This window comes from Sturnira hondurensis, unplaced genomic scaffold (assembly GCF_014824575.4).
Source record: "Sturnira hondurensis isolate 20B ecotype Veracruz unplaced genomic scaffold, ASM1482457v3 Scaffold0018310, whole genome shotgun sequence".
NCBI lineage: Eukaryota > Metazoa > Chordata > Mammalia > Chiroptera > Phyllostomidae > Sturnira > Sturnira hondurensis.
The window spans coordinates 294,220-318,721 of NW_028090941.1; the positions used below are offsets into that span (position 1 = coordinate 294,220).

Consider the following 24,502-nt stretch of genomic DNA (forward strand, 5'->3'; position numbering starts at 1 on the left):
TTATTTCATAAATGGGAAGACCAAGCCCAGACAGGGAGTGTGGTTACCCACAGCCAGCTTCAACACTGGAACTGGCTTTCAAGTGGAAACCTTAGCTCTGGATCACACGCCATACCTTGTTGCTTCTTGGGAAGCTTCTGCCTATGCAGGTGTGAGAGACTTGGGTGGAGATAGGCAGAGGAAGCTCCCCCTTGGGAGTCTCCAGGAGCAAGGGAATGCCCCCTTCTTTTGCTGTAAGAAGGAGAGCATTTTTTCCGGCTGCTGAAGGATGGACAAAATAACCTTTACAGAAGGACAAGAACTGAAAGGGAAACAAATAAGGCAAGAAAGAGTAGATGCCTAATGCCCGAGACAAGGAGAAAGCACGCACCCACTCAGGGGAGGGGGAGATGAGGGCTGGGGGAAGGGGAGGGGGTCACCTTGTGGGACATTTTTCTGCTTTGCTGGGGGTTGAGCAGTGTGAGGTGGTTAATAGGCTCTGCAGCCTTGGGATTTCCAGTCTAAGGAGATGGAGGAGCGATAAGGTTGAGGTGGGGGTTGTAGATGAGCTGATAAGCAGGGGCGGGCACTGCAAAGGAGCACCCAGCCCATAAAGCTAATCTTGGAGAGGGTGGGTGCGGGGCGGCCCGGTCAGAGCTGCGCAGAGCAGGTGTGCCGTGTCCTTGAGTCTCAAAGGGTCTTCACCATCTCACGTGCCCTTCTGTGCCTGCCCGTGCTCTTCAGTAGAAAAGGCAGGCACACGCAGCCCAGAGGGGACCAGGTGTTCCCACCTGTCCCAGCTGTAGACTGGAGACATAGAACCAACTTCCTCATCTTTAAGGAGCTCTCTCTCCTCCCCACCACTCCACCTCTGTCATATTCCGCACCACTGCCCTTCCTGTCCTTTTTCTCCTCTCGCCCTTCTGCTGCTTTCTCAGCCTCCTAAGGACAAGGACCCACCCCTTCCCCACAGCCTCTCTTCTCCAGGGAGCAGCTTCCCGGTCCCTCGACAATGGCTCAAAGTCCAGTGTGACTCAGTAATGCCTCTCAGGTGCCAGCTGGTCAGGAGCAATGTCAGGTCCCCGAGTTCCTTCATACCAAAGCAGCCAGCCTCTTATTCCAATGTAATAAGGAGGAGGAACACGTGTGATGACTGGGTTTTAATTCATAGGAAATACACTCCCACCCACATGCCTACAGCCACATAGGGGGAGGATTTGAAGGCTGTGCTTGAAAACATTAATAGTGATGCTCACTGGATGGTGGAACTATTAGTCTTTTTTGTTTTTCATACTTCTTTAATACTTCTGTAATGAAAGAATTAAAAGGATTCTTAGTTCTTTCAAGGATATTTCCTCTGTAGCATGGGGAGTTGGGCAGGCTGGTGAGGGGAAATAGAATTTACAGTGGTCAGTAGAACTGGTTCTTTCCACTCCCTCCTGCACCCACAAGATGCTTGCCACCCCCAGCTGCCACCCCTATTTACGCTCAGCGAGCTGGAGATGGCTTCACTTTCCACCCGGAACAAACAAACTCCTCCCCGCAAATAGCCAGGGGGACATTAAGGATATTTTTCCACCCAAGCATGATTCCCTGGACCTGTACGTCAATGAGTTCAAAGTAGGGGTGAGCAGGGTCACCTGCTTACTTAAGTCTTTCCTCTCCCACCATTAAGTAACCTCCTACGCCACCCCCCAGCCCCCCTGTCACCTGGCTTGGATCACCAGAAAGTACACGAAATAGGCAATATGAGTTAAGATCTGTGGGAAGAAATACCCACATGCCATACCCCCTCCCAGAAAGGGTACATGCTTCTGCGTATGTTCCTGCCCCTGTTGGGTGGTTCATTCAGTTGGAATGTGCTGTGAGCTCATTGGGACAGATTGAGTGTGTCTAAAATCTCCTCCCACCTGTCCTTGTCCTTGCACTCCTCCTGTGCTGCATGGCCTGTATCTGTTTCTGGTTTTCAGGGCAGGCCTCCATCCTGTCTCCCCAACCCCACCCTGCCTCATCCTTAACCACCATCTCTGTCCCAAGAAGCAGATGGTAATTAGCCACAGCCAGGGACTGCCAACAGGTAGGTCCTAGGCAGGATGGGGGTCATAGGCAGGATGGGCAGCGGGCCACTGAGGCAGGTTTCTCCAGATCTGCTACTCAGGGCTCCTTGCCCCTCTGCCGCAGTGAACCTTCTCTGAAGATTCTTCCTCCTTCTATCAAGCAAGTTTAGTGAACGAGACCCTGCCAATGAGGATGTAAAATGAGAGAGGAGGCTGTTCTACTCTGTCAGTATAGGAGGACAAAGGCTAGGATGGAGGAGGAAGGAGAGCATGGGTTCCTTTGGCCCAGGGTACTCTGCTGTGTCTCTCTGTCCTGATTCTCTCTCTCTCTCTCACACATACACACAGCATGGATGGACCCTTTTCCCACCCTCCACTGCGCCCCTCCCCCTCCCTCCCATTTTCAGTGGACCCGAGTTCCATGCATAGCCCAGGACTTGACAATTCTCATTTCTCTGTGTTGTCCGGACTTCCTCCCAGGCAAGCTAATTTCCTTAAAGAAAGGCTACATGGGAGAGTGGGAAGCTGTGACATTTAGAATGAACCGAGTTCATCAACATCTTGAGCTGCTTGTTGTGGTCTGTGTGATCATGAGTGGGTGATTCATTTGTTCTGTGGACCTTGGTATCCTCATCTATCTAATGGGTGTGATGACACCATTCCTTTGAGACCTGCTTGCTGTAAGGATGTAATGGATGTGAAAGCAGATCACAAACTCTTAAGTCTTTGGTGTTGCTCTCCCCAGGATGAGCCACTACAGTCATCCTCAAAGACTCTGTTGTTTCCTGCTGGCCACTCTCCATTCTCTTGCCCAGTGATGGAACTCTAGTGAACTGGAGTGAGTCATGCCATGGCTGTGATGTAACAGAGCTCATAAGGTCAAAGTTCTATGGAAGGGAATGAAAGAAAACAGTGCTGGGAAGGGGTAAGGGTCAGGACAGGAACAGGGGAGGGAGGTGACAGGTAGCCTGCTGGGCACTGGGGAGCAGGAAGGCCGCAGGCGGTGAACGGGCAGGCCCATGACTTCCCTGGGCTCCCAGCTCCTCAAGGCAGCATTTCTGGCAGCCCTCCTACTGCTGCTGCAAGTGAAAGGGGTGGAGCCTCAAAGAGAGAGCACAGGCCCCAACGAGAGGAGTGAGAAAGAGAAAATATCCTCTGCAGGTAAGTAGAAAAGGGGCACACCCTTTGGAGTCTAGGGACCAGACTGTTTGTGCTCAGTTTCAGATTACTTATCAGGCCAGAGTGAAATCTGAGAGAGGTTTGAGTTGTGGGAGAATACCCTGGCCCCCTATTATTGCAGTGCAAGGGTGGCATGGGAAAGACCCTTGCATGGTGACCCATTCAGGCCAGTGGAAACTGCATGGGGCTTTCTTGTGTAGGAGCACAGATGCATCTGTCTTGGAACAGGGTCTCTGGTTTTCATCTTTCTCTAAGATGGCCCCTCACTCCTGAATGATGTAATGCTTCAGAAGAGGCATTGTGAGTTGGAAGGGGGGTGAGGGGGTGTGCTCTGGAGTTGGAGCTGTGGTTGCACACAGACCAGAAGGGACCTCCAGATGGAGCGTCACCTCTCTGGTCAAGGACCAGGATACGGGCAATTGATTTAAAAGCCCCAGGCCCTAATTGCTTGGGCATTCTAACGTCTTCCCCTTTCTGGGGTAGGCCTGGGTGGGGTAGCAGGTTACGATCAGTGTTTCAGCATCTTCCCCTTGATCTTGTTGTAGACCAGAATCAAGAGCAGTACGAAGAGTACTTTGTGGCCTCCTCAGTGGGTGAGAGTTGGCAGAAGGTGGACATGGCCCAGCAAGAGGACGACAAGACAGTGGAGAGCGCCGCGGTTTGCGAACACCTATTCGACCTAGCCTTGTGCTTAAATCTGGCCAGCGCCATGGTTTTTTTATGAGGGACATTGAGGATGGAATGGTTTTCTGGGCCCTGGGTGAGGACCTGGATAGCTACCTCAGCTTCATGATAGCATACTGACCCTCTGTCCCCTGGGCTCCTGGTCACTACTCCCCAAGGAGACGTACAGCTTCCTGCCCTCCTCACCTCCCCCTGCTCTGAGCTCCATCTTCCAGGGCCAGAGACACCAGACCTGTGCCCTCCTCTCTGTCGTACCTCTCCTGGCCTTGTTCAGTACCACAGATTAGGGGGAGGAGGCAGCTACAATAAAAGCAATAGCAATAAAATTCTGTAAAACAGTCAGGTGCAGATTTGTGAGACTTAATCAAAGCCCTCCTATCTCTAACTGGCCTGTTTAATCACCCAATGTCTGGGTCACTGAGCATTAGACCTACCAGTTCACCCATCATTGGTTCTTTCCTTTATCGTGCCTGTGGAACTGTGCTTGGAAGTTTCTCCTCTCACCTTTTATGACTTTGGGGCACAGAGAAGAGCAGGAGGGAGTTAAGACACAGGCAGAAACCAAGTTCCAGATTTTATTTTTGGAGAAGAAGAGAAGGGGAGATATCACCCTGATTGCACGGAGGAGGCACTGACACATCTGTACTGAGGTCTCTCTGGGAGCCAGGTTACCAGACCTGGCAGCGGCGGCGGGAGGGGTTCAGGAGGGCACCATGTGGACAGTGGAAATGTCTGGCAAAGGCTAGAGAGTTGCTGAGAGGCCCATGGACCCGAAGGGTCGATGGGCTCTGAGTTTCCTGGGAATCCTGTGCGCTGATCTCCCTACACATCACCTGGGAAGGAAGGAAGGTCCACAGAGAGGGAAGGAGAATAAAAGGGAAGATAAGAGTCAGTAGGCAAGACCTGGCAATGAGGTGCTGACGAGGGATAGCAGACAAAGACAACAGTATGGATGGGAATGACCAAGAGCCACGTGGAGAAAGGAGGAGTTATCTACCAGCTGTAGGTCATTAAACCTAGCACCAGGCATTCAGGACAGAGCCTGGCCTGTGGAATCAGACCACTTATAAGTGACCAGAGGGTGGGGTCTACTGGAAGAATTCTGTAAGTGGGAGCTTAAGCAGACTGAGGAATTGGGGGCAAGAAAAAAAGACAAGAAAAAATATCCTTTCTATTTTTCATGGTACTTGGATTGTACCAGGTGGGGACCACATCTGGGGGCAAGGTCTTTTTGAGGAGATATATAGTCTATAGACAGCCTGTTAAGGCTCATTTTTTTTTTTTTAAAGGAGTCTGTATTTCCAGAGAAGAAATGCAAGGGGAAAAACGTCAAGCTCCTCTCAGGGAGGGATTTGGGAGTAGAGTGTTGTTGGTGTTGCTGTTTGAAGGAGATGCTAAATTGGGTAGAAGAATTTGTTGTATATGAAAGAATAGGCCCCAGGGGCCATGTGGGAAAGGATGGTGGTAGGGGCATGTGGGGGGGAGGTGCCTGAGGAGGAAGAGATGCTTGAAGCATTACTGAGAGGGAATTCATCCGACACAGAGCAAGCATCGGGGGAGATGGCGACTGCCTACCTGGGCATAGCTCCGGAAGAAGAGTTGCTGGGGGGTGAGGTCCAGGTTGGGCAGGGTGGTCTCCCCACGGTGCCATAATAGCCGCTTGTTGTATGCCTAGATATGGGGGAGGGATGGGGAGTAACCCTTAGGCTCTAGACCTGGTGCCCTAGGAAGGGCACCCCAAACCCATTCATGGCCTCCTTTCCCAAGTTTTGTACTAACACACTGGTCTGAGACCGGAGAAAATGGACTTGTCAGAAAACCTGTGGATGTCCTAGAAAAGAGGGATCTGTTTGGTAGGAGGGGGATTCCCAGGTGGCTACCGTTCAGGGGGATGTGAAGGGCAGAAAGCTTTGGAACTATGTTTGCATAAGAATGGGAGAAGGAAAGTTCGGGGGGCAGAGTGTCTATTTTTCTGATAAAAGGAGATCCTGGTTCTTGGGGTGTGAGTCACCTGCAGTGCAATGGCCAGTGCCCCCACGTCAGCCACACTCTCCAGGAGCGAGTGGAAGCCACTGAATGAAGTTCCGCTTTGTAAGGGAAAGGCAGCATAGTGGCTCTCCAGGCACTGCTGCTCCCTCTCTAGGGTGTGAGTGTCACAGGCTGGGCAGTTCCCAGGGAGTACTGTTGAAAATGGGGCCAGGGGAGGAAACGGTGAGGCATGGTGCAGGGCTGAGGGCATGGGGCCACCACAGACTGGCTGGCCCAGAGGCACTGCAAAAGCTTGGAACTTTCCTACCCAGGGGAGCCCTGGCACATACTCCCCTTCTCCTCCTTTAGGCCTGTGTTCCCTGTGGCCCCACCTCCCAACGGCTCACTATTACCCACAGAGCTGGTCGAAGACGTGCAATAGCTCACGGGCCATGATACTGCCGGCAGCACCAAAGTTCACAGCCCTAAGGAGACAGGATGGGTCTTATCCCCAGAACCCTGTGACAATTTTAACCCCAGTCCTCCAACCACAAGTCCCCTCCACCACAACATCTGCCCATCTCTCTTAGGACACGTCCTGCCCACCCTCATGGAATGGCCCATACCTGGGGTAGGCAGGGTGAAAGAACGGTGGTTGGAGGAGTCCAGCGGGGAAGACCACCACGTGGTCAGATACTGAATAATAGGCCTTGACCCCCCAGGGAGACACCTGCCACCTGTGGGAAGAGCACACATGAACACCAGCTCCATTTTTTATTGCCCCTACCCAAGACTTAGATAGTAACCCAGCTACTTTCACTGGTCCTGTCTCCCTGAGCCTTGGCTCATTCCCTTGCTAATCATGGGTGGGCTTCTCTGAGATGCAGTATCTGTGTCTCCTTTGCTCTCATACCTGTGGTGGGTGAAAGGCTCCAAGAAGCTCTGGATGATTCTGGCTTGACGGGATCGAACACCACTCAGGAAGGACTGCAGGAAGTTGGGTCCGAGGTGCACCTGGGAAGAGGCAAGAGGCAACAAGTGTACATGTACATGCACATGGCCTGTTGGCTACACTGGAACCCAGCCAGATACGCCATGACACATGAACACTCCCCATACAGCAGAAGGCAGCATGACACCACCACACCACCAGAAGGCTAGACAGGCCTCACAGTCCACACACAGATGCACACATTCAGGCAAGTCATGGGAATGCACACACGTACGTCTGTACACACACATCATGATCTGAAAAGGTCCCATTCTTTTGCTGGCAAGACCCACAGTGTGGCTGTTTGCCCATGAGGCCTGGCAGGCAAGGGGCCAGGAAGGGGTTCTTTTGGACCACCCAAGGAGAACGAATTGTCTGCCACTCCAGGAGGTCAGCAGGTGGGGGGCGGGTAGTGAGAAAGTTGAGGACAAAGGCGGGGTGGTCAGGGGCAGACACTCACCTCACTGTGTTTCTGGCTGGTGAGCACTGGTGTCATGGCCCATCCAGGGGCCCCCATCTCTACCTGCAGCTGGGTGACCTAGGGAGAGACACAAGGTAGAAGAAACCCAGCCTCCCTGAGTCTGTCAGAGGGCATTTCTCCTGCTCACTGCTCTGTCTCCACTTTTTGTGTTGTCACTAGGGTGTGTGCACTACACGTTGGTGTTTAAACTTTCCTTGTACCCTTTTGCCTTTTGCACTCTCCTCCAGCTACTGGGAGCTTCTGGTGCAATACTCACTTCCACCCCCTGCTTGTCCCCACCCTGTCTCCTTATCCAGGCTCACCCTGTCCTGGGCCTTTTTCTGGGTCTCCTCATCCATCCAGGGAAGCCTTCGGAGGCGGGTAACAAGGGCATCCTTGATGGCAGTGAATAAGTCCATGGCCTGTGGGTGTGAAGGGGCAGGGACAGAGGAACAGGATAAGGGTCAGCCTTGGTCTTGGGTCCTGCCCACTAGGCCTCTGGGAAGCGGCCTTGGCCCTGAAGAGCTGCCAGAGAAGGGGGATAATCTCAGAAAGAGAAAGTAGAAAGTGGTGTTTCCTAGGTGGCCAAAAACCCAGGGTAGAAAGATCTGCGGAGACAGAAAGGGAAGGTGGGTGCTGGTCACTCCTGAGGGTCAACAGGGGAGACAATTTCTTTCCCTGGGGAGATCTCAGCTTGCTGAGGTGGGGAGACCTGGTCCTTACTCTTGGCCAGGCAATCCTCAGAGGGAGGATGAGGACCATCATCCCATCTCTGCTCTTAGGGACCCTTGTCCTCACACCCTCCTTCTTAAGGCATGCTTCTTCTCTCTCCATCTTTCTGGGTGCTTCAGCATCCCAACAAGCTAAATTCTCTCTGGTTTCACAACCTGACTGTAGAGTTATGGCTTTCCCAGACATCTATCATCTTGTGTACCTTTTCTTGATGGAGGAGAGTGGAAGACAATATCAAGAGCCTGATGCTTAGCCTCTCTGTGCTTTAGTTCCCTCTTCTATAAAATTAGGATGATGCTAGCAATTAAAGCAGTTCAGGCAATGTGCTTACAAGAGTACCAGGCACATGGAAGGCACTCAAAAAGTATTCAGTAGTTATTTATTTTCACTTCTTAAGATCGTATCATCCCACCCTCATGTTGTTTCCTGAGTTGTTAAAAGATCATAAACCAGGAGTAGCCTCCCAGGTCATCGAGTTCAGTTTTCTCATTTTATGGTTGAGGAAACACAAGAGCAGGAAAGCTGGGTGACCTGTCCAAGTTAGTGCATGTTGTGTACCCTTTGTGCCCCATGGCTAAGCTGTGCAGACTCTGGGGATGTAGCATGTCTTTCTTTGGGTTCTGTCTGCGTGACTGCCTGACCCCTGAAATGCATAACCATCAAGAAGGGCAAAGTCAACAGGATTAGGAGACGATGGGTTAGGTGGGGAGGGATGCAGGGACAGGGGCTGGGGAAGAGCCCTCACATACAGCACTTTGGGTGCTCGGGCTGAAGGCCTCACGGACGAACAAGGCTGCCAGGGTAGGCTCGAAGAAGGCTCCGGTCTCCTCCACGCACTTCATCTCTCGAGTGTAGGCGGGCTGTGGAGGCAAAGTGGGATGAGTGGTTCCCGTCAAGGGTCTTCGGCATCTGTTTTCCCAGGCCCACCTTCTCTAGTCCTCCCTGCAGCCCCAGAGATTGCTCTCTCTTCTGGACATTCTGGGTTTGTCTCACTTGACTCAGTTATCCGTTTTAGGGGGCACACATGGATTCATTGCTGCTCAGCAACAAAGAGGCTTAGTTTTCCAGGATTAGTCTCCTGAGCCTGGGTTGGGCAAGGGATCCTTATTTATAGCCTACTGAATTTGAAAGCAAGGCTTCTGGGAGGCTTCTTTATGGAGAATGGAAACACTCCAGGGAAGGATAGGACTAGGTGCCAATCCCCTCATGTTCTTTGGCCACTTCATTCCCACCCACCACAGGCACCGAACCAGGAGCCCAGCCACGCGTCCCCTTCCCATGCTTCTTTGTTTAAAATGCAAATTAGAGAAGAGAATTCCTTTCTCTCTCTTCCACTGCCCTCTTCCACTCTCCAAATAGTTACCGTGGATCATATGTCTCATAAAGAAAGTTATCAGAGTGAAATTGGGGTGCAGATGCCATCCTGCACTTCGGTAGGAGAAGAGGACTGAAGAAAAGACTGAAGATGTGAGTTCAGAGAGCTAAGATGCTTACAGCTGGAGCCAGATGGAATGAAGAGGGAATAGGATGAGATGGGAGACATCTTCAACCTCAAAAGTGGGGAGACGGTTGGATAGAAACCCAAGAGGCCTCTGGCAGCTGGGGTGCTTTTTTTTTTCACAGCAGGACAAAAAGAATAAGAAAAAGAGAGATGCTGGGGAGGTTTCGGTGGTGGGTCTGGCTGGCTTGGAAGAGTTGGCCAAGGGGTAGGCCCAGAGATGACAAGAGCAGGTTGAAAAATTCGTTCCAGGAGCCAGGGTGGGAATAAGAGAGCCGGCCTAGGGAAGGCTGGGCTGGGACCGAGGAAAACCAGCTAATATGCTAATTTGGGCTAAGTAGTGAAGTCACAAGACTTCATTTCTGTAACTGATTTACTTCCCTTAGAGCTCCTCTCAGGAGAGGGAGTTAGGCTGCCATTAAGTTCTTCCAAGACTGGAGAGAGAGTTCCCAGGGCTCTCACAAAAAAGGGACAAGAAGGAGAAGGCCAGTAGTGTCTTCATGAAGAAGGAATTCCAGGGCCTGCCTATTAGGATGTTTATCATTTTGCAGGTGGCTCCAGACTTGGATGCTCATACAGTGTATTCTTGTCCCCTCACCATGAAACCTGTTAAGGATCTTGTGAGAGGGGAATGAGATACTTTCTCTAGTGAATTAGTTGCTGCTCTGAAATACAAATGTGAAATGCAAACACAAGTTGAAGGGAAACCTGGGTTTGATAGTAATGACTGGGTCAAGTGCAGGCTCTGCTGGCCTCCTTCAGTGTCCATTCCCCACAGGCCTGCCTGGGACAAGCTTGGCTTTGAGGTGACACCGGGCACAGCAGCAAACAGCATCTGCCCTTTCCATACCTCCTGGTCCTGAAGCTGTCCCCTAATCCCTTTCACTGGTGCCTGCCCTTTTCTCCAACCGCCTTTGCCTGCTCCATACCAGTCCCCATAGCCTGGGCCATGGCAGGCCTTGAACTGGTTGCAGAGAGTAAAGATGCTGACTCAGGCTTACCCCTGTGCCACTCTGGGAATCATTAAACTGATTATTTTTTAAACACTTGGAAAATTACATGCAATGACTGAGAGCCAACCTGGGATCACTGGGGACAAATAAGAAAGTAACAGCAGTTTCCCTGGTTAATAGGTTCACCACACTAGGACATACCACCAACCAGGAGTCACAAAGTCAAATAGGGGCCATGAGGTGCATAACTGAGAGAAGTTGACCAACATAAGAAGCACAGGATGTGGAGGGACGATGGCAATTAGGGGAGAGCATGCCCAGTCCAAACTGAGCTGCTGCAAGTTTTTGCCCTAGAGGAGGCTGGCCCAGCTACGCCCAAGCATCACGTCATGTTTGCAACAACAAAGGATAAAAACCAATTATTGGTGTGCTATCTCCTCATTTTTGAATCTTAGTGATTAATTAAAAGTTTATAAAAAGCTTCCAAGGCCAATAAGACACAGCAATAGGTCAGATCCATCCTCTAGGACCACCTCAATACTACCTCTGCACAGAGAATTCAGCATTTACCAAATGTCAATTTTTAACTTAAACCTCAGTACTTCAGACACACCAGCCACAAAAGTGAGCCCAATACCTGCTCCTATTTCCTTGCAGAGCCGCTTAAAAGATGGGATGAAACAACACATGGAGAATACTCTGTAAAGTCTAAACTATCACCCCACTGACATGATTTTGATTTCAAGAAGACATTTGATAAAACCACAAATTAAATCCTTGTGAATCAGATGGAGAGATCTATGTTGGATGATAGTATAATTTGGGTGCATTCTCAGCTGGCTGAGCCATAACAAAACATCAAAGATGAATGAGTCCAAGATTGTATGAGCTTCCCTGACCAGGACTATGGAAAATTGTAAGATGCTTCCCACCTAACACACCCTCTCTCCTTTTTCTGTTTTATTTCTCCATAATATGTGTTACCACCTAAGATATTTTTTAGTTAGTTTATTGTCGTTCTTCATCCATTAGAATATAAGTGCCTGAGGGCAGAAATTGTTGTCTCTTGTGTTCACTGCAGTCTATAGTGCCTAGAGAAGTGTCTGGTGTCTAGTAGGTGCTCAGTAAATATGTGCTGTGTAAATGAATGGATAAATCTACAGGCCTGGCTTGACCCAACACTCTTCCCTCTTCAGAATCTAAACAGTAGTCTAGACTGTAGATGAAAATACACTATAAAACTGCAAATGACCTAAGATGGAAAAGAAAAGGTAATATAATGGATGATTGAAAAAAAAAAGAAATTACNTTTATTTCTCCATAACATGTGTTACCACCTAAGATATTTTTTAGTTAGTTTATTGTCGTTCTTCATCCATTAGAATATAAGTGCCTGAGGGCAGAAATTGTTGTCTCTTTTGTTCACTGCAGTCTATAGTGCCTAGAGAAGTGTCTGGTGTCTAGTAGGTGCTCAGTAAATATGTGCTGTGTAAATGAATGGATAAATCTACAGGCCTGGCTTGACCCAACACTCTTCCCTCTTCAGAATCTAAACAGTAGTCTAGACTGTAGATGAAAATACACTATAAAACTGCAAATGACCTAAGATGGAAAAGAAAAGGTAATATAATGGATGATTGAAAAAAAAAAGAAATTACCTGAATAATTTGGGCCACTGGGCTATATATAAATAGTTCATATTTCACAGGTACAAATGTGAAGCCCTACTTTTATTTCCCCAAACTCAGCTTTTCAAATTTAATAAGGCTTAATAGCCATTTTTATTGACTGGATATTCAAAATTCATCAACAAAATATGGTCATATAATGAAACCTAGCAGTCTTTTTGTATAAGGCTACTACTAAGTAGAACACACTCAAAAGAATGTGGTTAGATATCTGTACTTGATAGCCATTGAATAAAACCATAAATTCTGGTCAAATTACGGCCAAAACCTTGGTAATGTCCCTGATTCCACTCTCCTTCTCACAGCACACATCTGTCAGGTAATCCTGTCACTCACTTCCAAAACACATTCTTTTATAATATGCCAAAATCCCTACAGTGACCTACCAGGCCCTGTATGCTCCCCAAATTCCTGCTCTGAACCCCTCCCTACTACAGTCCTATTTGCACCCTCTGGTCCAGTTGCGCTGGCTCCCTGCTGATCCTCAACCCACTGGGCATGCTCCCTCAGCAGAAAGTCACTCTTCTCACCAGAGTCACCAGGAGGACTTCCCATAGTGCACCACATTTTAGCCAGCCAGTCCCCTGCCTTGACCCAGGGAAATGATAGCCCTTTCTTTGTCAGAAAGCTTCAATTCTCTAGACCTCACTTCCATCCTACCTCTTTTGTAGAGATCCTACAGGTTGGTCAAACCCACCCAGACCTCTCCCTGTTGGGAATTTCAAGAGTGTCTGTTGTCTAAACCAGAGTTTCCTTGGAATGTACCTATGCCCTTTCATTTATTTGTCATACGCCTGCTTTTGTGTTATAAGGACAGAGTTGAGTGGTTGCAACACAGACCATTAGATGACCTTTACAGAACTTGCTGACCCTTTTTCTGTGCCACACACATTTTTCTTAATCCTGCAGAATATATGGTCAACAACATGGCCTCATGAGCTACACGAGTTGTTCTGGTATCTATTCCTCCATTTCTGAGCTGTGTGGTCTTGTAAAAGTTACTTGTTCACTCTGAGGTCCTCAGAGTGTTTCTGGGAGGATTAAATAAAATCATTCATGCTAAAAGTTGCACACAATGAAAAGAGTAGCTACACAGTGTATACCAACTATTATCAGTATGCGTCATATTTGGTACCGTTGTTTCAGAGAGGTGATGTGCCTTCCCCAAAGTCACACAGCAGTTTGCTGGTAGAGCTTCATTTAGCCTTTAAGCCTAAGAACAATGATATATCCTAATCAATGAATTATGTGTGTGTGTGTGTGTGTGTGTGTGTGTGTGTGTGTGTGTAAAGGATGGCAGCTTTAGCAATTTGTAAGTCATCTAAGTTCGAGTGTCAGTTTCAGTTTTGGTGCTCTTTCCCTTCAGTCAAAAAGTGTCATCAGGCCAGGTTCCTGTGGTTCTGGGATTTATAGGAAGCTGTTCATTGCCAGGGATTCTGTAGCAACCCCAATACACCAACTAAGAGGAGTGAGGACTCTGCTCTTCTTCATCTGAGTCAAGAAAAAGTCTGAGCAGAAGGAATCTTCTTGGGGCCTTGCCCACACGAGTGAGAGTCCTAAGGAGGAGTGCTTTTTTGTGTTTCTTTTTAGCACAGTGTTTAACCACACAGGTTCTAGAGCCAGACTCTCAGAGTTCAAATCCTAGCTCTTCCAATTTACTAGGTATTCTACCTTGGCCAGGTTCCTTAACTTGTGTGCCTTGACACCCCTGTCTATAAAACTGGGACAAAATGATGGGCCTGCCTCCTGGGAAAGTTGTGAGGACTGAACTAGCTCATCTATCTAAAGGACTTAGAAAAATGTCTAGCACGTGATAAATTCTCAATGAGCAATAAGTAACCCCCAGTTCTTATGTATATCTAGCCCCTCTCTCAATTCCATAGATGTTTCAGGTTGCCAAAGCAGTGAGCTTCTCCAAGGCAGAAAAAAATGGTTCATAAATTACAAAAAAAAAAACCCACACAGTGATTTTCAAGACTAAACTGAGACCTTCACTGAGCTTGGGGTGTCTCTAACACACTAGATGCCTCCAGTTGCATTTGGATGTGTCTAACCCAAGACTTCACCATCTTCTCTGGAGGAGTATCTCTAGTCTTACTTAACACAGTAGACTTTGGCAGGTGGAGTGTACTTTCTCTACAGTCCCCTCCTCAGGTGTACTGAGATCTGTGCCATGAACCCCATAGCGAGGCCCAACAGATGCCACTGGATGTCTGAGATGGATTCTTTGTGAAGAGTTTGAGCACCAAACACTGGAATCACACACAGAGAGGAAAAGCCACTGCTTGCTACATCTGTCTCTCATCCTGTCCTCCCATCACAGAGCTCAGGAGAGCAAGGCAAATAGCTTAGGGGTCACGACTCAGGAAAAGTACCTCTTGATGATCTTAGAGTTCTACATTTAAACTTCCATACTCAGCAAAGGGTCATAGACACAGCCAGGTGTGTGCCTCAAAGGTCTGGAGCCTTGTACCTGAGTTCTCAATGTAAGCATTGCATGCCCAACGTGTCTGCTTTTATGGAAAGCCCAGACATTGAGAGGCACCTACCCTCATGTCCACTACCTGAGAGCCACAGAGCAAAATGCACCTCTCACAATGACAGGTGCTCCATTAGCCCCCAGTCCAAGACGGTTCCTCCCCTCCTCTCCTCACCACAGGAGGTCGTCCCATCAGCTCCTGAAGTTTCTGGTTCAGCAATTTGCGTGCCTCCCGGAATGGACTATTCAGTGCTGGAGAAAGGGTCCCCACCAGCCCGAAGATCATGTGGCTCTGCAGGAAGTCACTGTGGAGGAGAAAGAGACCCACACTTGCCCCCTAGTGCTCTGGGGATCCCTAAAGCAAAGCCTCCCCTTGCCTAAGTCCCCTGGACTCTGGGAGCAGCCCCTGCTTCTCTGTATTTAATGGCTGTTCGACTGTGAAAAAGTGAAGGAGAGCTTTTCTCCATGTGGAATGGGACTGATTAAAAAAGAAGAAGAACTAGGTGAAGAGTCAGATGTCTCAAGTCCCAGGGAGAGAAGGATCTGGACTAGACAAAGGCTGGGCTTTGAGTTTGAAAAACTGATTCATCTACTTCCACAACCAAGGGACTTCAGTTCATCTTGAGATGTGTCTTCCAAGCACAACAAAGCTGAGGTCAGGGACCTTTCTCTGCCCTGCTGGCAATTCAATGAGCAGGTTGGCTTTGTGCCTTTACCTTAACCTGCTCACACCACATGAACGCTTGTTGCTTCCATCAAGAAGCATCTCTAGATGTTGCTGCCACTGAGTTTCTATAAATAAGGGCCCAAGCCCCGGGACAGAAGCCCCTTCAGGTGGTGCTCACACAGGTATCAGTGATGGCAGAGACCTCCACTCAGTCTCCCCCTCATGTGCCCACCTTCCTTGACTTCCTGACCTTTCTCACAAGGTCTCTAGGATCCTCTCATCACAGCTGGAAAATGGCCTCTCCCTTGGCTCCCCCCCCTCCCCCGAAAGCAACCCAGCCTCCACTTCCTCCATCTGCTCGTCTTATTGCCTCCTATTCCCGCCTACACCCATCAGTGGCTGACAAGACATACGCAGCCAAGCTGTCCCCATGACTGGCCTTCCAGCATCTCCTATAGCTCAGAGGCTCTTTGCGGGCTGGGTTCTACTCCCAGAAAATCTTGTGTCTTTCCAGACCCCTCATTTCATGCCTGTTTCCCCTTCCCTATGACCCCCAAGCCTCCAAGCCTTCCTCCATTCCCTTTTTGGCTGTCCACCCAACCCCTTCTGTGGCCCATGTGTCCGAGTCTCTCCTATCCTCCTGGGAGACCCTTCCCAGTCTGAATTCTCTAAAGTCATCTGTACCCCTAACACCTCTGTACCTCCCCAATCCCACCTGGTACCAACCTATGGCTTGACAGCTGTTCTTCCACCAGTTGTGACATGTTTTTCAAATAATCCAGGTCATGGACCACGATGGTCTTGGAGGGGCTCAGGGACATCTGTGTGAATGTTGCTTGCAGGCAGGACAACCAGTCAATGGCAGGGGCCATTTCCTTAGAAGAAGGACACACAGGCTGAGAGGAATAGGAAGGAGGAGGGGAGAAAATAGAAGGATTTCCCTATCTCCCAGGTTGGAGGGGAAGCAGGGGAGGGGTGGTTAGGGATGGAAAAGAATTGAGGAAATGAGGAAGAAGAAGACAAGGAGGTAAAAAAAGAGCTTCACGGGAGAGAGAGCTTCATGCCCATACTTCTCCAGTCCCCAATTCAAGTCACCTGCAGCTGGTCTATGGTGACAATCTGGAAGAGCTTTTCCTGTGCCTGCTGCTGTTCCAGGGGCCTCAGAAACTGGAACAGCCGTGAGGTAATGGAGATGGACAAGGAGGCATGCTGTTGCACTTGGCCTGGGTCTCCTCCCAGCAAGGTCCCCAGCTGGTTCAGGTAAGTCAGGTACGTCCGCACAATCTAGGGGAGGGGTAACCTCAGTCACAGTCACCAGTGGTCCTGCCTTACTCCTAGCATCAGAGGTCAAGCCCTTTGTCCATCACTCCATCTTACCTGGGCATAGATCTTCTGTTCCTGCTTTTGCTTGAGGGGAACGTCAAACTCTGGCTGGTCTATCTGGACACAAGAGAGACTGGAGAGAAGTGGGTAGTATGGAGGAAGGAGAGGACAGGTGTGGGGGCATGGGGCCTGTGCCACACAAGATGGCCTCAGGAAATGGAATGGAGATGGTGAGGAGAAGGAGCAAGAGTCCAAAGAAAGGAAGGGGCTGGGGGCAAGGGGTATGGAAGGAAAGAGTCCAGTCAAGGAACTGTAAAGAGAAAGTGAGCATTTCAACCAGCTTTGGGGGTGCTCAGCAAGGGAAGTCTAATAGTTTATGTCCTGAAGGGAACCACTTCTGTGTGAGGGCCAGGTCTGGATGTAAGGATGAGATGCCACTCCAGGTGCAACATTTAAGAGCAGCTAAAAGCTGAGTATCAAAAGAACTAACATTCTAATTGATACTTTAAAAAATCTGAATGGATGCTAAAAATCCATACTGATTAAAACAGCAAGGCTTTGGCCACCATGGAGGGGGAGCAGGTTTCCCCCCAAACCCTCAGTGTACTTTTGATCTGCTTTTTTGAAAAATCGTAGATGTTTTCAAAGAGGTCTACAGAAGAGTTTAAATTCTGAAAAAAATTACCGTTTTTCAAATAATCCACAATGAACAGAAATGTGATATTTTGTTCATCATGGATTTTTGCACTGACTTTGATTTTTACAACCTATTCATTAAAATATGGTTTATCTTGACTACTGAGCTTTAGGCGCCCTCCTAAATAATCTTGCAGTCAAGTGGCTTGCTCACGTGCCTGGCCTCACCTTAGTTCTGGCACTGGTATGCCCTTGACTCTGTTTTGAAGATTGTTTCTCTCACACTTTCCTTTTCCCACTTTAGTATCCACCCCCACCAGCTTGAGCTCTATTCATGTCCCTACTTTGAAAAAACTTTCACCTGACTCCTTTGTTGTCGGGAACCACCCTGCCTGGTTTCAGAAACTGTAACCCCTCAAAGCTAAGGCTGAGTAAAAAGACCTGGGGACCATAAGCCACTTAGAAGGCAAAGCTTATCTTACTGGCAGGGGCCCCACCTCTGCCCATTTTCCCCTCACCTTGCTTGGCCCTGAGCAAATGACTGGTTAGCCAATAATCAGTAAGAATCCTCAAAGGAGGGATGACCTAAGACAGGCATGGTCTTGAAAGGGTTTTCAGGGAAGGACTTGGGGGGCTATAGAGAAAGGGGGTAATGGACCCTCATCCCTTGGCTTTGACATAGTCTCCTAATTTCTTGGCTGCCTAACTTCCCCTGCCTGACTTAAGCCTGAAACAATGCCTTAAGCCTGAAACAATGCTGGAGATGGGTGCAACCCTGTTCTAAAAAGGGCAGGTTCCCTGGGCCAATCAGGTCTGAGAAAGAATGCATAAAATTCTATGAAACCTACTTTGCTAATACCCTCAATTTAAATAAGGGTCCAGGCAGGAAGTGAGTTTGTTCCCCGAAATTTTATGGCCATTTAACTATCTGACCCTGACTCAGAATAAGCCCTCAGAGTTCTTTGAGTGTTAGTTATTGTTTAATCATTTCTGCCTGGCAATGATTGATGAGATTTACATATCCACCCTGTAATTCCTATGCAAATTAAACCCAATAAAAGCCCACTGAGGAACAGATTCCTGGCCCTTCTCCTTTCCTCCCCAAGCAGAGAGATAAGCCACCTTTCCTCCCCAAGCAGATCCTGTCTTGGTAGACTTATTCTCATATGTGGTCATTGGGTGGGGGCAAAGGTGGGGGGAAGGCTCTGTTGGCAGACCCCCCCCCCCCATCTTTGTCACATGTTAGGTCCAAACTGAAGAGCTATGTTCGTCTGTACCACTACTTTAGCTTCCTCACTTTCCTCAGAACCTGTGCAGGACCGGTGAGCATTTCCATAACCATTTCTGATATTGTCTCTAGGAGGATCCTAGTACTATTTCCTCATCCCTTATTCTCGGAGTTCAGAAACTTGAGAATCTGAGATGAGCCGTTCCTCTAGGAAATGGCTCCTCTCCTGTCCTTTGTAGCTCACCCATGCTGGTCTGATTTCCACCTCAGTGCTTGTACTTGCTCTTCTCTGCCCCCAACCCCTCATTGGGGTGGGCCCTCTGTAGTCCATTCTCTCCGCCCATTCTTCTCCTCAGAGGCTATCTGGTCTCAAGTTGATAGTGACCATCCTCCTCCCACTCACACCAAATCAAAACTGGGGTTGAAGGAGGGTCATTTTCTGATTTTTCTGCTGTTTTGTATATTCAATTTGTCACCAATTCCACTGGACCATGGCCACAAGAATAAAGTCACCTAAACCTTTGGGCCATCCTGGCCTTTCCTTTCCATTTCTACTGTAAGTATCTTAGTCCATAGCCTCAAAAATTGTTCAATTTCTCAGCACCTCCAGGTTGACCTCCCAAACTGCTGACTCTACTAAAGCTCAGTACACAACCATTGTATTTGAAAGCTCTTTTTAAAAATTTTCTATTGTCAACAGTTATCATCTCAGTCTGGCCCCTTACATATGGAATAATTAGTCCAACTTAGGTCTTCAGGCTTCCTTTTACCTCCAACTGCATACCCCTCTTAACCCCTATTCACCAGACCTGCCACCTCACTGAACCCACAGAGGAATCAGAACATCCCAGGGTCTTCCCTTAACTCAGGACTCCCCCCTGCTGCCCTTTCCTTGCCCCTTAGCTTCACCTTTACTTGTGTGAACCAACCATGCTTCCAGGCTCAGCTCCCATCCTTCCTTCTCTGAGCCTTTCCTTAACTATTTTAGATCTTAACTGATCCCCAATGGCCATTAATCTTCTGGGAACTCCCTTCAGAACTGAAGTCTAGGCCACCTCATATTTCTTGTATATGTATCCTCTTACAAATCTGTGAAATTTTTGAGAAGGGAGTCAAATATATAGCATCACATTGCCTACCACAATACCAGTGCCCCCAATGTTTTTATTTATTGATTTGCTCAACAAACACCTAGTCTAGGCCTCTAGCTGCCTGGCCTTGTGCTGAGGAACAAAGGTGAATAAGGAGTGGCCTTGTTCTTAAGAGGCTTAGGATTGTCAGTACAGCGTTAAATGCTGAAAGCATGGGTAAGGGGGGAAAGTGGCATTCCCTAAGTCTAGCAAGGGTATCAGTGAAGAAGTCTTAGAAGGGATAACAATGTAAGCCAAAATTTGAAAAACATGTAAGTTTTCCAGGCTGAGAGTAGGAGACTGGGGAGTAGTGTTGCAGGCAAAGGGAGTCATATATCTGAAGGACTGAGGAGCTGTGAGTGAGCATGCCTTGGAGTTTAAGGGGTGCAAGAGATGTGACAGGAGATAGAGAAGTCTGTAGGAATCATACTGTAAGAAGACTTGCAAGGTTTTGCTAAAGCAATTAAGAACTAGATCCTGATGATCTGGTGAGCTGAAGGCATTTACACAGAGATAATAACATAATTAGGTCTTGATTGAGAAAGCCCCTTGGAAGAGAAAGAGTAAATAAGAAAAGGATAATATGGGAGATGGGAGTTAAGAGGCTCTGGGGTAATCTCATAAGCAAGGAAGACCAAACCCACTTCTGTCTTCCTAGGACCATCCTTGCTACTCCTTCCCTTGCCTAGTGTTCCTGACTCTCACATAAATAGTTTGCCCTAAAGATAGTTTTTTTCCCCCTACATTGCACATTTATCCCATCTCCCCCTTCCTCTAAGAGATGATAGGCTAGAATTACAGGCAGGCCCAGGTCTCCCTGCGTTTTTTTACCAGGACATCCCTCACCTGGATGATCGGCATGTGTGGAGGGATGGGATGAGGTCCCAGATAAGCTCTGAAGAATGGGAAGTGATCGTACTGACTCATCAGAAGTCTCAGAGTTCGGTTGAAATCTAAGGAGGTCCAATTACTGGAGACTGGCCAGCCTCCAAGCTGGGAAAAGGAGAAAAAAGGCTTCATCATATTGGCCTCTTCTCTGATAGCTGTCCCCCATTCCTCAGATAGGTGCTACTTCCTGACTTTTACTCTTGGTTCCTTTGGTTGCTCCAGAGCTCCACCTCTATCCTTCTTTCTCCAGCCTCACCCAAGGTCCTAATACTTCCACATGGCATTGCCATTTCCATCTCCTCCCTACACTTTGGGGATCCCTAGGAAAGAGACCCACCCTCGAGAAAATAAAATGACAGCCCTGAGCATACATTGGTCTTATATAACATGTATCCAGAGAAGTCATGCCCTGTGTCTCACCTCCTCAATCACCTGTCTGAGGGGACTAGCCCCTGCAGCATCAATGGCATCTGTGTCCAAGCAGGAGTGGTAGAACTGGAAAGCTTTCTCCTCCCCAGATCCAGGGGGCCAGGACTGGGGGGCCTCTAGAAAAGAAACATGGATAATTACAGGAGTGGGACCCCCATAGAGACCAGAAGAGAAGGTGTGAGACAGGGAAGGAAAGTTATAGGGAGGAAAGGAAAGACTCGGGGGGAAAGGGAAAGGAGGGAAGAAATGGAGAGGTGAGGAGATTTGGGAATATGGAAGACTGTCCAATTTAGACTGGATCATCTAGTTGGAAGGGTCAAACTAGGGAAAGAGTGCAGAGAAGAGAATGAGGAAAATAAAGGGAGGGTGAGAAATAAAATAAGGAGGAAAAGATAGGGAAGAAAAGGAAAGAGAAGAATAAGTGGGATATAGATAAAGGAGGAAGGGTAGAAATGGAAGGCAGGATGGAGATGAACCGAAAAATTAGAGAACTCAGAGGGACTGAAGGGAGAAAAGTTCATAAGGAAAGGTTTAGCAAAGAGGGGAAACAGGATGGGTTCCCCTAGTCCAGATTCCTCACTCCTTGATTCCCCCCCCCCGAATAAACAAACACGTGACAACAACCCAAACGCATACCCATTGGGATCATCACCCTCTAGCATCCAGCACCTCTCTCTCCAACCACCTGATAGCTCTTCCTTCAGGGTGCGTGGCAGAATTTGTCCTAAGCCTATTGTTTCTTTTCATCTCTGTGTCTTAATTCAAAGCATAGGCCCCACCAAGGGTGAGCCAACTTCTACTCTTTCTGTGCCCCAAGGAGGGGGGAGGGAGGCATTTATTTTTCCCAAATTTCAGTTGGTGATGCCAACCCACTGTCCAGGTGCCTTTATACTGGCAATACATGCCACTCTTAGAAGTTTGTATTCCCAAATCCTCATTACCATCCACCAGCTTCTTGGGACCCATTTCCAATCCCAAGGTGGCCTCAGTTCCTCGCTCATTGTTTTTCTCTCTGGTCTTTTCTCCACCATCACTATCTACAGGAATCTTCTTTATCCTCAGGGTTTTTAACTTGGCTCTGCTCTTAGAGCAGATCTATATTCACTCTCTTAACACAGCCATAGAAAGTCCACTGTGTCACTGGTCACCCAACTCTGCCACATCCTTCTTTCCACCTTCATCTCCCATTGTCCCCCCCCCCCCATTATCCCACTTCCTCGAGATCAAGAAGAGTTTGAAGGCTAGAGGCTGAGAGTGATGGAGAGAAGAATTCAAGTGCAAAAGCTCTGAGGAGATGCTGGTGGGGAAGGTACCATGCACAGGACAGCATTGGAAAATGTAAGGAACACAACAAAGAAGATGGGGCTTGATAACAGGGAGAATGTGGAGAGAGCAGTGTCATCATGAACAGACAGGAAAAGAAAGAGGATGATGGGGATTAGGCCAAGACAAGTGAGGGACCAGAAGAGACAGATGAAAGGAGGTGCCTGGGACAAAAGGTACAGCAAGAGAGCAACAAACCTGGGAGCCCACTGGGGGTGGTGTCGACCAGCTGTCCGACAGCTACACATGTGTGGGAGTTGTGTTGGCTCCAGGCTCAGAGCAGTCACATATTTGCACAGAGAATCTTCACCCAGCACTCCTTACTTACCCAGTATCCTCTGAAGTCGTCTCTTGTTCTCCTCAGCAAGGGCCTGAAAAGAAGTATTGGCTCCTTCGGCCTCTGCGCAGGCAAAACTGAAGAAGTTGGTACAGGGGGGTGCACTGGTGTTCCCGGAGGCCCGGTAATATTCCAGGAGATCCCTGCATGCGGGCATCTCACAGGGGCCTGTTAGGAAAAGCTCAGAGCTGGGAAAGAAAAGAGAGGCAAGGGCTCCCCCAAGGGGCTGGGCAAAGGAATGATGGATGAGGACCAAGGAGAGACCTTGGTGAGAAGGAAATGATCTTGTGGTTTCTGGGAGTGGGAGTCAGGGGAAAAGGACTTGGGAGCAGATAAATGGGAGGGGCAGGGTGAGTGGTGGATTAAGTTGGGGGGCATGGAGCCTCAGGTGATGGATGGATGAGGCCCATGACTGAGGGAGGGCTGATGGGTATAGGGGTTGCAGGATCCTGCTTACGAGGCCCACAGCTCCGGAAGATGTAGAACAAAACCACGAAAGAAACAAGGAGCGAGCCTAGAAGCAGGACAGCTGTTAGCAGCCTCCTGGCTGGGGCCCACCATCTGCTCCGTTCGGTGGGCTGCTCCTCTTCTGGGGGTCTCTGTGCATGCAGGGAGTAAGAAACACGAGAGGGAGGGGGTGGGGAGGATAGGGTGGAGGAAGGAAAGGGGGCAGAGCAAAGGGGAGAGAATAAAGAAGTTAGTGCTAGGGCCCTTCGTTCAGAGATCATCCTCCTCATTTTCCCTAAACACAGCCCTGTGCAGACCTTGGGAGATGCTCAGACAAGGGACTCTGCCTATCCTGCATTAAGGCTCAAGCAGGCTGTGAGGAGTGGGATATTAGAGCTGGAAGGGTATCATAAATCTACCCAGGACAGGTCAAGGACATCACTTACCTCCTGGCTCCAGAGAGTCCCCATTCTACTCTCCTAGTTGGGTCCCCGTGGTTCTCTCCACACTTGTCCCCACCCTCCAGAGATGAGTGAGCAGAAGGAGAGAGACACTGGTTCAGTAAAGGGGGAGTACCTTAAAGAAAGTTAGATCAGCTCACTAAGATACTTTTGCCCACCCACTCCATCCCCACATATTTTCAGCCCAGAGAAATGTCCCCAGATGGGCTGCAGAATGAACCTGTGCCTTAAACGCACCACTAGGCCATATCACCTCCTGTCCTTTCTCTTTTCTACTCTCCAAGTCTCTCCCACCCCACCCACCCAGTGGGGACAGGGCCTTCTCACAAAGCAGCCACCCCCCACTCCTCTGCTGAGGCCTCTGACTCCAAAAAAAAAGGTTTTCTCCAGAGGACTTGCCTTCTGTCTATCTGTCCGTTTGTCTATCCTCTTCTCTGGTTCCCCAAATCCTTCCTGGTTCTGCTCTGGGCGCTGAGTCTGAAGACTGGGATCAAGGAAATGGCCTCCCTCCTCTTCCCACCCACCCCAGTTTGTTGGTCCTGGAGAAGGGGCACTTCTGCCACTCACCACCCTCGCCATCCCCATATACACACCATTGGTCTCTGGGTGGAGCCTGGTTATCAGTCCAGAGACACCCTGGCCTCTCCTCCTTTATCTCAGCTGCTCAGGAGAGGCACAGCGGGAAGTCTTTACTCCCCAAGCGATCTTGCCCTTGGGAGGCATCTCTTGCCCTGCTCCGTGCCTTTGCCAGAGTCTCTTGTCTTTATAATGTTCAGACATAAGTCATGTGCTACTTCCTGATATGTCAAGTTCTCCAAACNTCTGGGTGCCGAGTCTGAAGACTGGGATCAAGGAAATGGCCTCCCTCCTCTTCCCACCCACCCCAGTTTGTTGGTCCTGGAGAAGGGGCACTTCTGCCACTCACCGCCCTCGCCATCCCCATATACACACCATTGGTCTCTGGG

The 24,502-nt window shown here is 48.9% G+C and overlaps 2 protein-coding genes across 5 annotated transcripts; one reads left to right on the top strand and one right to left on the bottom strand.

The window, feature by feature from the left end:
• The first annotated feature begins 2,967 nt into the window (after positions 1-2,967).
• On the top strand, positions 2,968-4,241 carry SOFU1 (sperm-oocyte fusion factor 1). The gene is made up of 2 exons (XM_037068962.1): positions 2,968-3,197; positions 3,761-4,241. Exons 1-2 carry the CDS (start codon positions 3,056-3,058, stop codon positions 3,937-3,939), a joined length of 321 nt encoding a protein of 106 aa, XP_036924857.1. The 5' UTR covers positions 2,968-3,055; the 3' UTR covers positions 3,940-4,241.
• Positions 4,242-4,460: 219 nt separating this feature from the next.
• On the bottom strand, positions 4,461-24,020 carry KEL (Kell metallo-endopeptidase (Kell blood group)). Of its 4 annotated transcripts, XM_037068966.1 has the most exons (19): positions 23,937-24,020; positions 23,523-23,604; positions 23,087-23,228; positions 22,621-22,797; positions 20,961-21,085; positions 20,499-20,645; positions 16,713-16,775; positions 16,431-16,619; positions 16,062-16,210; positions 14,844-14,973; positions 8,800-8,910; positions 7,642-7,740; positions 7,319-7,396; positions 6,781-6,881; positions 6,494-6,604; positions 6,285-6,352; positions 5,911-6,080; positions 5,475-5,570; positions 4,461-4,732 (listed from the first exon to the last, which is right to left on the bottom strand). In XM_037068966.1, exons 2-19 carry the CDS (start codon positions 23,544-23,546, stop codon positions 4,568-4,570), a joined length of 2,145 nt encoding a protein of 714 aa, XP_036924861.1. In that variant the 5' UTR covers positions 23,547-23,604; positions 23,937-24,020; the 3' UTR covers positions 4,461-4,567. The 4 variants fall into 4 exon arrangements, with proteins under 4 accessions (XP_036924861.1, XP_036924862.1, XP_036924863.1 ...); XM_037068967.1 differs by lacking the exon at positions 5,911-6,080 and having other exon boundaries at positions 4,639-4,732; XM_037068968.1 differs by lacking the exon at positions 5,911-6,080 and having other exon boundaries at positions 4,649-4,732; positions 6,281-6,352.
• Between the last annotated feature and the right edge of the window lie 482 nt (positions 24,021-24,502).